Source organism: Pogoniulus pusillus, chromosome Z (genome assembly GCF_015220805.1).
Source record: "Pogoniulus pusillus isolate bPogPus1 chromosome Z, bPogPus1.pri, whole genome shotgun sequence".
Taxonomy (NCBI): Eukaryota; Metazoa; Chordata; class Aves; order Piciformes; family Lybiidae; genus Pogoniulus; species Pogoniulus pusillus.
The window spans coordinates 9,053,083-9,066,289 of record NC_087309.1 but is presented as its reverse complement, the minus strand read 5'-3'; the positions used below and the strand labels follow the sequence as shown (position 1 = coordinate 9,066,289).

Here is a 13,207-nt window from a genome sequence, read left to right as displayed (position 1 = left end):
TACTCATCCAGAAGAATATTTGAATAATGCTGTTTCCATTAGCTGTCTCAGAATTCTGTTTTGAAGGGATACATTTTCAGATTATTTCTGAGAACAGTCTGATTGTATAGTTAAGATTGTATTATTTCAGTGTTGGAGGAGCTGGAAAAGTGCAAGAAGAAGTTTTTGTTTATTTAACTGTGTGTTAGTTTTACTGAACTACTGTTACAATGATGCTACTGTTTTGCCTTAAGGGATTAAGAAACTTTGATTGAGAGAACCGATTTGTGATGCTGCAAGACTCTTGCCAGACAGTTATTCTAATCTCATCTTTTAGAAATGTGTGGGAAGCATGAATACATAGAATATTGTTTAGAACATGAGATACTTGGCAGTGAGTTTTAGGCCTATGATTTGAAGTGAAGGTTGTGCTGATAAATTTTCCAGAGATGGACAAAGAGCAAGTTATCTATGCTGAGTTTTCTGTTGCTCCTCTCTTTAGGCCTTCAAATTTTAGCTAAAAAGTTGCAAACTTTGGGCATAGCAAATTAGCAAAATACTTCATTGTTTGGGAGGACAGAAAGAATAGACATCATCAGTCCAGAGAAAGATGTTATAGTATCACAGTATCACAGTATCATCATCAGGGTTGGAAGAGACCTCACAGATCATCAAGTCCAACCCTTTACCACAGAGCTCAAGGCTAGACCATGGCACCAAGTGCCACGTCCAATCCTGCCTTGAACAGCTCCAGGGACGACGACTCCACCACCCCCCCAGGCAGCCCATTCCAGTGTCCAATGACTCTCTCAGTGAAGAACTTTCTCCTCACCTCCAGCCTAAATCTCCCCTGGTGCAGCTTGAGGCTGTGTCCTCTTGTTCTGGCGCTGGCCACCTGAGAGAAGAGAGCAACCTCCCCCTGGCCACAACCACCCTTCAGGTAGTTGTAGACAGCAATAAGGTCACCTCTGAGCCTCCTCTTCTCCAGGCTAAACAATCCCAGCTCCCTCAGTCTCTCCTCATAGGACTGTGCTCAAGGCCTCTCACCAGCCTCGTTGCCCTTCTCTGGACACGCTCAAGCATCTCAATGTCCCTCCTAAACTGGGGGGCCCAGAACTGAACACAGCACTCAAGGTATGGTCTAACCAGTGCAGAGTACAGGGGCGGTATGGTCTAACCAGTGCAGAGTACAGGGGCAGAATGACCTCCCTGCTCCTGCTGACCACACCATTCTTGATGCAGGCCAAGGTGCCACTGGCTTTCTTGGCCACCTGGGCACACTGCTGGCTCATGTTCAGGCGGGTATCAATCAGTACCCCCAGATCCCTCTCTGTCTGGCTGCTTTCCAGCCACTCCGACCCCAGCCTGTATCTCTGCATGGGGTTGTTGTGGCCAAAGTGCAGCACCCTGCACTTGGAGCTAAGATTCCATAGAAACTTGAGGCAGTTATTGCAGGTACAGACTACATTTCTGTAATTTTAACATGGAAGTCATGACTACTGAAAGCTTGGAGAATGTGATGGCACAGTGCCAAATTACTTTAAGGCTGAATATCGCTGTCTTGACAGAATCTGAATTAGGAAGAAGTTTTGTTTGCAACTTAGGCAAATATTGGAGAGATGGCAGAAGCTGCATTTGTTGTTTTGGCTGATTATTCACTTACTTGGTGGAGTAAAATTCATGCTACAGAAATCTTTGCTTCTTCTTCAGTAAAACACCAGAGCAGCTGAAGTTTTATTCAGAGGTTCTAGGCTGGTCTTTATCCTTCTTTTTTTTTTTTTTTTTGGTAGTTTTTGTATTTTTACCTATACAGACAGAGCAATACCTTAGCTTTTATGCTATCTTCTGTTACCAGATCTACTTTAAAAAGTCATTTCTGTAAATTCATCTATAAAGTATTAACGTGGAGTATTTTCTTCCTGTTGATCTCACTAAATATTTCATGAGTTACATTACTCAAGACTTACTTCTCATAAAAATGTGTTATCCACTTGTTCTACTTCCCCACTGCTCTGAAACCTTAGAAAACACTTTTTAAAATTTCTTCTTTAAAACTAGTTTCTAAAGATCTATATAAAATAAAGCTTTCAACAATTTTCTTAGTCTAGTAATTCCCAAAGAGAATAATTCATATAATTTACAGTCATGTTTCCTAAACTCCTGGAGAAACATCTTTAAGGGCTAGCAGCAACCTTTATGAAACAATGAAATTCTGTACTCTTTTCTAAAAATAAGTTTTGCTTCCCCCAGTAATTTTTTACAGTCATTTTCTGAGTAATTTAGAAAGATTACTTTTATTTTCTTAGGGATTTTTAGGACTTCTCCAGAGAGATTCTTCTACACTTGTTCTCTGTATGTATAGTGAGATTGCAAGAAGAATTTGGAATCTTTTCAAATCTGTGTTACAGACTTCAGAACTCTGAAAGATGCTTGTTAAGAAAAACTCTCACCTTCAAAAGAATTCAAAAGAAAGGTGGAAGAAATTCATTCAAAGATTTTTTTTTTGGACAGGGTCAAAATAAATATTCATTCTTTCCTCAAGTCATAATTTTTATTGAAAGTTGCTTTGAGGGACCTGGAGCACAAATCCTATGAGGAGAGGTTGAGGGACCTGGGCCTGTTTAGCCTGGAGAAGAGGAGGCTCAGGGGGGACCTCACTGCTGTCTACAACTACCTGAAGGCACATTGTAGCCAGGTGGAGGGTGGCCTCTTCTCCCAGGTAACCAGCAATAGAACAAGGGGACACAGTCTCAAGTTGTGCCAGGGTAGGTATAGGCTGGATATTAGGAAGAAGTTCTTCACAGAGAGAGTGATTTCCCATTGGAATGGGCTGCCCAGGGAGGTGGTGGAGGCACCGTCCCTGGAGGTCTTCAAGCAAAGCCTGGATGAGGCACTTAGTGCCATGGTCTAGTTGATTGGCGAGGGCTGGGTGATAGGTTGGACTGGATGATCTTGGAGGTCTCTTCCAACCTGGTTGATTCTATGATTCTGATTCTGAATGCAACAGTTCCAAAATAGAACAGCCGAAGATCAGTTTTCCATGAAACATTCAAAGCCTGGAGGAAGTGGTAGGCCTCTTCCTTAAGAACTGTTGAAAGATTATGTGGGAAGTGAATAAAACCTTCCCAAATGTATTCTTCTTTGTCTGTCTTGTATGCCATCTCCTTAAGCTTGAATTTTAAATGAAGTTATTCTCCTTAAAAACAAATGTCAACGCTGTTAATCAAAATAAAGGATCATTTCCTCCTATCTAGTACAGATATAAGGAAAGCTAGAAGATTCCCAGAGGAAAACTGTAATTTTAGAAAAGATAGCAGGAAAGGACTTGGGAGCTTCCCATCGTGTGCTGGAAGCTTTTTTGGTTGCTTGGTTTGTTGTTAAAATGTCTATAGTGGAGTTTCCTTACACTTGCATACAACCTGTTCAGGTTCTTAGTGCTAGAAATCTCTTCTTGGATAATTTTTGTTGCAGTTAGGCATGGTGCTTCTTGGGCAGAGGAAAACAGTTCAAATCTTTTTTTTATTCTAGCAGTCATTTACATATGAAAGACTGTTAAAATGCCTTGCACTAATCTAATCTTCTTCAGTCTGGATAGCATGGCTTCTTTCTATCATCTTTACATAAGTCATCATTTCTGAGCTTCTGACTTTTATCTGAATTCTAATTGGTCTGTATTTGTCTTGATGCTGCACTGCCCCAAATTGTCTATTTGAAGACAGAGAAGGATGACTAGTAAGAAAAGTACCATAGACAACTTTGAATGGTACTACTGTTCTGTATGAGAGTATAGCTAGTTTTGCTGACAGCTTAGATTTGTACTGCAAGTTGTTTGAAACATACTGTTGTCTTTCTACAGAGCTTAAATAACTTCCTTTCGTGTTGTTAAAATTGTTCTTTCTCAGATTGCTGAAACATTTGTGCTTCTTACTAAATTTCTTTTGTTTCAAATGATTATTCAGATTATTCAAGAAAACAGTGATTTTTTGAATCTGTTTTTAAAAGCAGTTCACAGTATCACAGTATCACCAAGGTTGGAAGAGACCTCCCAGATCATCAAGTCCAACCCTTTACCACAGAGCTCAAGGCCAGACCATGGCACCAAGTGCCACGTCCAATCTTGCCTTGAACAGCTCCAGGGACGGCGACTCCACCACCTCCCCAGGCAGCCCATGCCAGTGTCCAGTGACTCTCTCAGTGAAGAACTTTCTCCTCACCTCGAGCCTAAATTTCCCCTGGCGCAGCCTGAGGCTGTGTCCTCCTGTTCTGGTGCTGGCCACCTGAGAGAAGAGAGCAACCTCCTCCTTGCCACAACCACCCTTCAGGTAGTTGTAGACAGCAGACAGTTGTAGACAGTTGTCAGTCTCTCGAACTCAACACAAAAAGCTGTTAGGATGTTTAGATTAAATAAAGTACTTTCTAATTGTGTTACATTGAAGCTGTTAATTGCAAATATTTTAAACTATTAAGACAATGCTCTGGAAAGCTGCACCTGTTCATCTATACTCCCATAATCCATTTTCACAAAGAACAATTTTGAACTCAATTTTGCAATGGGATATGCTTTTATCTTATTTTGTCTTGATCATACTTACTCAGTTAGGAAACTGTTTTCAGGAACTATATAGAAAGCCATGCTAAAGTCCAGATATGACACTCAGTTCTCTTTGATCTGCAAGACCTGCCATGTTACAAAATAAAATTGTTTTAGTTTGATGATGCTTACACTAAACAAATTCACTTCAGAATATGAACTCCTTATTATCTCAATCCTTACAGAGAAATTGTTCTATTATGTACTTAAATCATGTAGACCACATAATAATCTGGACAGTCTTATCCTTTTGAAGGTACTGTTGTTCCCTTTTCGAGTCTGGTAGAGATGCAGATTCTCAAGATGACAATTGCCAATTCTGAATTTGGTTTGCCAAGTTCCAAGATTAATTTTTTTGATCCCATTTTCTTAAAAACATTCAATTTATGTGACAAGTAGTAAATAGGATCACATTTTATTTAAAGAAATGAGTCAGTTCTGTTTATATATTTTTATCTGCAGCCTTTAAAAATCTTTAGGTAATGATATGTTCATCAGGTTCCAACATCACCAGGTTCTTGGCTCTTCCAGCAAGCAAACATTAGTACAAATGCAGTATGGATGCTTGAGTTCTTTTCTCCTTAGCCAGCTTCTAGTTTTAGGAACTTATTTACAGTATAATTAATCAGAAGTGGTCTAGTAATCTACATGTAGATTCCTTAAAGCTACTCTTTCCAGAGAAAAGTCTGGGATACTAAGTACTTGGTACTTAATTAGATAATGTTTCCAGGGTCCTGAGGATCACTTTGATTTAAAAAGGTATAGCATTTGAATGTTCCTGACATTTCTCTCTAATGTGCTGTCATCCAAGTATTAGATATTAGTCTTCACTTGTTCACTTTTTCTATCTTCCATGCATAGGGAAAAAATACTTAGAGTAAGAGGGGATGTAGGATGGGTGAATGACGTTCTGTCAATATCTGAGAAGCTTTACCTGCAGGAGAGTTAAGGAATACTGGTTTGAGTGACCCTTTGGATGTTGTGCAAGTAGAAAGCTAGTAATTCTTTACAGTTCTGTGAAGTATGTGAATCCTAAGTTTTTTGTTACCTAAACAGTTGTTTTTTAACCATGTGGTTCACAACAGAATGTGATCAGTACTGTGACTTCAGTGCATCAGCTTTGAAATCAAATTGTCCTTTCTCTGAAGAGGCTTAGAGGTGATCAGAGATAGTATCATGAATGCTTACATGAAATGTGAGTACCACGCAGACAATAACCATAAGATGGAGAAGTCAGTGATGTATGTAAACTCCTGAGAAGAATCTTCTTTGTTTGCTACCCAAAATACTGATGCACAAGGTGTAAGCGAAGCCGTTCCAGGGGTAAGCAAAGAAGAAATGGTTTGTGAACTTCACACATTCTTACGAAAGCTAAGTCACTGTTGATGCAATGCATTTTGTAGTTGCTTGCATATAAAGAATTTGGTAAGAAATCAATCAAGAGTCAATACAAAGAAGTTGCCAGAGCAGCTGACAAAACGTTTTCCATCCTCAGTGCTATCTACTAGTAGGAATCAGCAGGATAATTAATTGATATAGAGAACTACTCCCAGGTTTACATGAATGATCAGAATGACTAAGTGGAAGACTGTGAAGATGTTGTTGATGAGTCTACTCATTCTCTGTTGAGGCATTTCCTACTGATGTTACCCACTTCTCGCTGCAGTTGGTGTTACCTGGTTGACCATCAGTATTCGTGGTTCAGAAATTAATCATTATAACCTTCCCAGATCAGTGGAGAATCTCCTTTTATCTCACAAGTTCTACATATTCCTTTCTTACCCAAAGAGAATGCACAGCTTTCTTTCACTGACACTGGAAGATCGATTGCAGGAAGTCAGGTTTCATTTTTGGGGTTTTATTCCTTGCATGGCTCTAGATTTAGACACAAAAGCTCTGTTCTAATATAATATTAAGAAATTCATTTTACTCCCAGAGATCATTTCCAAACATCATCATGACTTGCTATATTGCAGCATCTTGTAGAGGTAGCCTCCTCAACTTCAGAATTTAACTGAATCAGAGAATCAGGTTGGAAAGATCTCTGAGATCATCAAGTCCAACCTATTACCCAATGTTATCTAATTGACTAAATCATGGCACCAAGTGCCACATCCAGTGTCTCTTTAAACCTTCCAGGGATGGGGGCTCCCTCACCTCCCTGGGCAACCCATTCCAATGGCCAATCACTCTTCCTGCAAAGAACTTCTTCCTAATATCCAGCCTATAACTCCCCCAGCACAACTTGAGACTGTGTCCCCTCATTCTGTTGCTGGTTGCCTGGGAGAAGAGACCAACCCCCATCTGGCTACAACCTCCTTTCAGGTAGTTGCAGACAGCAATAAGGTCTCCCCTGAGCCTTCTCTTCCCCAGGCTAAACAACCCCAGCTCCCTCAGCCACTCCTCATAGGGCATGTGCTCCAGACCCTTCACGAGCCTTGTTGCCCTTCTCTGGACATGTTTGAGCATCTCAGCATCTTATGTTGTTGGGCCCAGCACTGGATACAGTACTCAAGGTGTGGCCAACCAGTTCTGAGTACAGAAGAATGGCTTCCTTAGTCTTCCTGGCCACACTCTTCCTCATACAGACCAGGATGCCATTGGCCTTCTTGGACATCTGGGCACACTGCTGGCTTATATTCAGCTGTTGACCAGTATTCCCAGGTCCCTCTCTGCCTGTTCATTCTCCAGCTACTCTGTCCCTAGCCTGTACCACTGCACAGGATTGTTATGGTTGAAGTGTAGAAGCCAACACTTAGCCTTGTTAAATCCCATGCTGTTGAAATGTGCTTATCTATCCAGCCTGTCAAGGTCCCTCTGCAGTCTTTCTACCCTCCAACAGACAGACACTTGCTCCCAACTTGGTGTCATCTGCAAAGTTACTAATGATGGACTCAATTCCCTCATGCAGAGATCATTGATACAAATATTAGTCTTCACTTGAGCACAGTGGCCACAAGATGGGGCCGTATAGCTGTGTGGTATATCAAAAAATGCAAACAACTGAAGCCTGCATTTTAATGCCAGGAATTCGAATCTAAACTCATGCTCACCATTAACAAGTACTACATTTCAAAATGCCTCTAATCTTAAAGGATTGTTCAGCAAAAATCAAACATGTTTCTAATGGTTTTTTTTCTGTCAGTTGGCTATTATACTAAAATCAGCTTCACATGCATGCAGCTGAAATTTATTATGGTGTTCAAACTTTTCACTTCCCACAAGTTAAATGGAACAGGTTTCTAGCTTTCATTACAGCACCATGATTACTTTCTAACTAAATTTTGCAAGAAAGATGTCTCATCAAACAGAAACTCTTCCTCACACCCTTCGTCTTCAAACTACAAACTTTTTTCATCTAGTTCAGCAAAGACATCAGAACACTGTGTATTCTTTCTCTTAAAATATTTCTTCTGTTATCAGTAGATTCTATAAAAACTGTGTTCTCAGGCTCAAATATTCTCCCATTGGAAAACTTCCAGCCTAACTTCAACAATGTTAAGCACAGCTCTCTCTACGGTAATTCATCTGACAGAATGTAGTACATGGCTCAATATGTGATATCTCTTCAAAAGTGCTGTCTATGGTAGAGTGAAACTGTTCCCAGAATGATGCTTCTGTTAGAAGTTCTTTTGACCTCAGTATATAGGAATTGTATCTTCTGGGCCTCCTTAGGTCCAGAGCCTTAACTATCATTGGACATCTCAGAAACAAGTGAAATTATTTGCCAGAACACATACTCTTAAAAAGCAGCTTATATGCTTTTAATATCCACACTTGTGAGTAATTTGCTTCAGAGGAAGATAGGTCAAAATATCTATTCATATTGCTGCCTAGGAGAGAAAAACTTCTTCATTTACTGGATTTTAAGTATGTTCAACAGAGTTCACTGAAATCCTTCTTTCCAAATGAAAACCGAGTCAGAACAATCTTGTCACATTTACTTGGAAGTTTAGGATATGGAGAGCCAAATCTGTGTACTCTTATTTGATGAGTAAGTGAAACCCAATAGTTTTTCTGTTGTTGCAATTTCACAAGTCTCCATTTAAGAGAGAATTCAGGAGTAAGATTGTCAGCAAGATCTTAGTGATAAGTTTTGAGCAGCCTCTAGTATTTGCAGAAACAAAAGCGGAGCTTGTATTTCCAGAGTGGTCATCATTAGCATAAAAGAAATTGGCAGCTAATGATTTCTGCTGTATGTTACACTAAGACAGTCTTGTACTTTGCCAAAAGAGGTGATGGTAATTGGAGGGGAAGCATCACAAGAATAGGAATCTCTGGTGAAAAGCACAGAGGGGCACAGGTGAGATGTCTTCGTAGGGTGTTGCCAGGACTTCAGTACTGGTGGTTGATTGTGTTATCTAATTAGAGGAGTGGAAGTGAAGTAGTGGAAAGGTCTTGAGAATCAGGATGAGTCAAGACAGAGATTCCCAACATTGTGGATCTTATTGGCAGAGTATGGAATTGCTAATGGTCAAGTAGTAATTAGAAAAGCCCATGTCAGGCCTTTCTGTCTAGATACAGACTGCTCACAGAATGTGCTAGGGAGAGATAGTAAGTATAACCATTTGTGTGGAGTTGTCATCAGTTAAAGCACATCTTTTGATATGAAATAAAGCGACATTGTAGCCAGGTGGAGGGTGGCCGCTTCTCCCAGGCAACCAGCAATAGAACAAGGGGAAACAGTCTTAAGTTGTGCCAGGGTAGGTCTAGGCTGGATATTAGGAAGAAGTTCTTTCCAGAGAGAGTGATTTCCCATTGGAAAGGGCTGCCCAGGGAGGTGGTGGAGGCACCGTCCCTGGGGATGTTCAAGAAAAGCCTGGATGAGGCCCTTAGTGCCATGGTCTAGTTGATTGGTTAGGGCTGGGTGATAGGTTGGACTAGATGATCTTGGAGGTCTCTTCCAACCTCGTTGATTCTATGATTCTATGATTTGCTAGAGCTATTTTTTTTCTTTTTTTCATCTACAAGTCAGTACATTGCTTAATGGTCCTGTTAGAAATTTAAGCAGCAGAAAAAAGCTACTTTCTTCAGTGGTGTCTCTTGAGTGAAGCGTGTGGGGACCTATATTCCACTTGGGTTTTGATTTTTAGAAGTACTGGCCTGTGATAATCTGAAAGATTAGTAACAATCTCAGTCACTGCTTTCTGAATATCAGTATATCCTTGTAAATGAATGGAATCTGATAAATGTTTGCTTTAACAAGAGGAGGCTACCCTTATTGGTCTAGCCAGTAGGGTTTGCTTTTTTTTCCTGTTTTCCTCCCACAACAATATTCCTATTCCTATTCTTAGTTATACTTGGAACGAGTTGAAAAGTCCTCTGTGTATCAAAGCTTTTTGAGGGGGCTGACAGTTGTGGGTAGCTGATTTAACTGGAGAAACAAACAAAAAAAAATAATGTGGTTAATAGAAGAGTGTTTCTGATAAAAATATCCTCTAAAAGAAATTCTTTAGATACATGCAAAATCCAGAGGGAGTGCATGTGGAAGTAAAAATGTATATGCTTAAAACAAAAATGAGGGAAATAAGGCAGGGAGTGGCAGAAAAATACCTAAAAATACCTTAGTGTTTTCTAGATACTAGTGAGTGGAGGAGACTGGAGTGAGTTTACATAAAATAAAGTATTTTTTTAATATTAATAATAATGTATTTTTAAAAAGTCAGGAGGTTGTGTATGTTTAGGTGCTTGGTTTGTTGTTCTTTTTTTTTTTTCCTTTTTTTTTTTAATTAAAAATGAGTGCTACAATGGCCAATTCCTGTACACTGATCATTAAATCTTTGTCACTGGTCCTTGTTAAGAATCTTTTGATCTTTCCTTTTTTCTGTAATCAACTTGCTTTCATTGATCATTTTCTAGTAGTTGATATTCTGAACTTGCAGGTACTATTTTTATTTATCTTTTTTTTGGTGGTGGGGTTTTTTTTTGTTCCATCTTCTCTGAAATGATCCTTTCTTTACCTGCAGTGGGCTGCTAAAATTCCTAGGAAATACACTGCAGCTATCTGGATTACATCTTGATCAAGGAATGATGTGCTTCCTACCAATCTTATTTAGATCTTTTATGAACACAGATTTATGTAGAAATACACATTAACATTATGTAGGTTATATTTAGTGTGTTTTTATATAAACATGAAACAACATAACTGTTCAGTTTTTCTGAATTATTATTCTAGGATCAAGACAACCTTTAATCCAACAATCTCAGCCTCCACCTTATTCATCACCTAGAGATGTTCCCCCAGACATATTGTTAGATTCTCCAGAAAGAAAGCAAAAGAAACAAAAGAAAATGAAGTTAGGCAAAGATGAAAAAGACCAGACTGAAAAAGCTGCAATGTATGATATCATTAGTTCTCCTTCCAAGGACTCCACTAAGCTTACATTAAGACTCTCTCGTGTAAGATCTTCGGATATGGACCAGCAGGATGATATGCTTTCTGGTTTGGAAAACAGCAGTGTGTCAGAGAGTGATATTCCTTTTAATGTGCAGTACCCAGGACAGACTTCTAAAACACCCGTTACTCCACAGGATGTTAACCGCCCACTAAACGCTGCTCAGTGTTTGCCGCAGCATGAACAGACAGCTTTCCTTCAGGCACAACAAGTGCCTGTTTTACAACAGAACACTTCAGTTGCTGCAAAACAACCTCAAACTCCTGTGGTACAGACACAGCAACAGGTTTCGCAACAAGGAACAATAACGTCATATGATGAAGTAGAATTGGATGCATTGGCTGAAATTGAGCGGATAGAACGTGAATCAGCTATTGAAAGGGAGCGATTTTCAAAAGAAGTGCAAGATAAAGGTAAAAGGATTGTGTGTGTGTGTATACACTATATTATATATATATATGCATATAAACCCCATATATATATACACATATAAAAAAATCTTCCTGTCATTGTTGCATAGTTCAATTTTGTTTACTCAGTGTAGGTTCTTCTGCAACATGCATCTCCATTCCCTTCCAGCAGTGATCTGTTAATCTCTCATATATGCATATTTTTAATATCTAGTGTTCTTAATTAATGGAAAGTGAAGTTCTTCTGTTTCAGAATTCCTTTATTTTGAACCATGAGACTGAATGAAGTACAACTGGTGCTGTTTATAGTTTCTAAAATCCCATCAGCACCATAAGTCAAAATTTGTAATAAGTCTCAGTAGTTGAATTATTAAACTACTCATGTTGCCTACTTTAAGAAAGTATAGTAAAACTCTTCTATCCCATTTCTACTCATATCCCCATTTGAACGTAATGTGAAGAAGATGTTAGATTTATTCTTTTAAAGGCAGCATCATGATTTGGTAATACATATTACTATGTTGTCTTCAATAATTGTTCATTATTATGTAGGCATTAAAAGCTTTAGAGAGCTACCATGTTTCTATATGTTCTGTAACGCAGAGAGATGATTCTGAAATGTTTTCTCTTGGCTTCAGTAGCTGTACTGGTTGTCTTAACTTATTACACTGATTCTGTCCTCTTTGATTTTGAGGGGTTTTTTTGTTGTTCTGTTCTGTTTTTCTGTTGTTTACTGGTTTGAAGGTCTTAGGGTTCCGAAATCTCAAAAGTAGATACAGAACCAGCATGTAAATCTTGAAGGTATATATTTTATAAATTAAGAGGGCAATAGGTTAACAAATATTTTTCAGAAGCTTCATCTGCACTGTGTTTAACTTCTGAGAAAGAAATCTTCGATCATTTAATGATAATTTATTCAACAATTCCAAGAACAATCTTGAAGAATGTGGAATGATGCAAATACTGATTTTTGGAAGTTCATAGGCAAAAATGGCCAGTATTTGACATATTTTCATGGATGCAACTGAGTTGACATACAGTTTGGGTCTTTAGCAGAAAGAGCACAAATTTTCTCCTTAAGATTTTTTTCTGTTTCTTAAATATGCTGGGGGGTGGGGGGAAAGAAAGAGAGAGAGTGTTCTTGTGTGTATGTGTTTGCAAATGTTGCAATAACTAAAAGGATTAACTTCTTGGATTTTTTTTTTAATTTATTTTGTAACTCAATCGAGTCTTTTTAGGAAACATTGCTTGTGAATATATGGAGAAAATATGTGCTCGCCTGGAAAGAGATTTCTACTGTCTTCAATTTTAATTTATTGCAATGAGGAATTTGTTACTTTGCTTAAACCTTTTCTACCGATTTTAACTTGTTCATGGAGAGCTTGTGATTTCTTTCCCAGTGCTTCAAAAAGAGGCTTTTATATCTGTACACTTGACTTAGAATCTCCAGCATGTTTTAGGTGAGAAGCATCTGGAAAAACGTGTTGTATTTTTGTTGGGCGAGAGCATCCTTCACGCACTGGAGCAAGACTAAAAGACACTTTCTCTTCTATTCTGGCTTTCAGGAAATGTGGAGCATTAGTTGTAAAATCTATCTTAAGTACATAGCGACAGTACATGGATCTTTTGGAGAAAGGAGTGATTTTTATAGAATGTGAACTCTTTCCCCTTCACCGTTGTTTAATAGCCAGCTTTGCAAATGAGGATCCCAACCTCATGCTTCCCTTCTGCTTTCATCTGGCAGATCTCAGCTCTTCTTGAGTTTCTGCAATTGCTTTGAATCAGGTGCTGCTTTATGTTGGTTCTTATTTTTTGGTTATGCTTTTGCC

The 13,207-nt window shown here is 38.9% G+C and overlaps 1 protein-coding gene across 7 annotated transcripts in view; it reads left to right on the top strand.

The window, feature by feature from the left end:
• Positions 1-13,207, top strand: part of NIPBL (NIPBL cohesin loading factor) — a 167,857-nt gene that overhangs the window by 77,760 nt on the left and 76,890 nt on the right. For 6 of the 7 annotated variants that reach the window (XM_064140653.1, XM_064140656.1, XM_064140652.1 and 3 more), the window contains one exon: positions 10,749-11,381. The exons of the other annotated variant lie outside the window; for it this stretch is intronic. In XM_064140653.1, the coding sequence (XP_063996723.1) occupies positions 10,749-11,381 (633 nt within the window). The remainder of the gene's footprint in view (positions 1-10,748; positions 11,382-13,207) is intronic. 7 annotated transcript variants of the gene reach the window in all.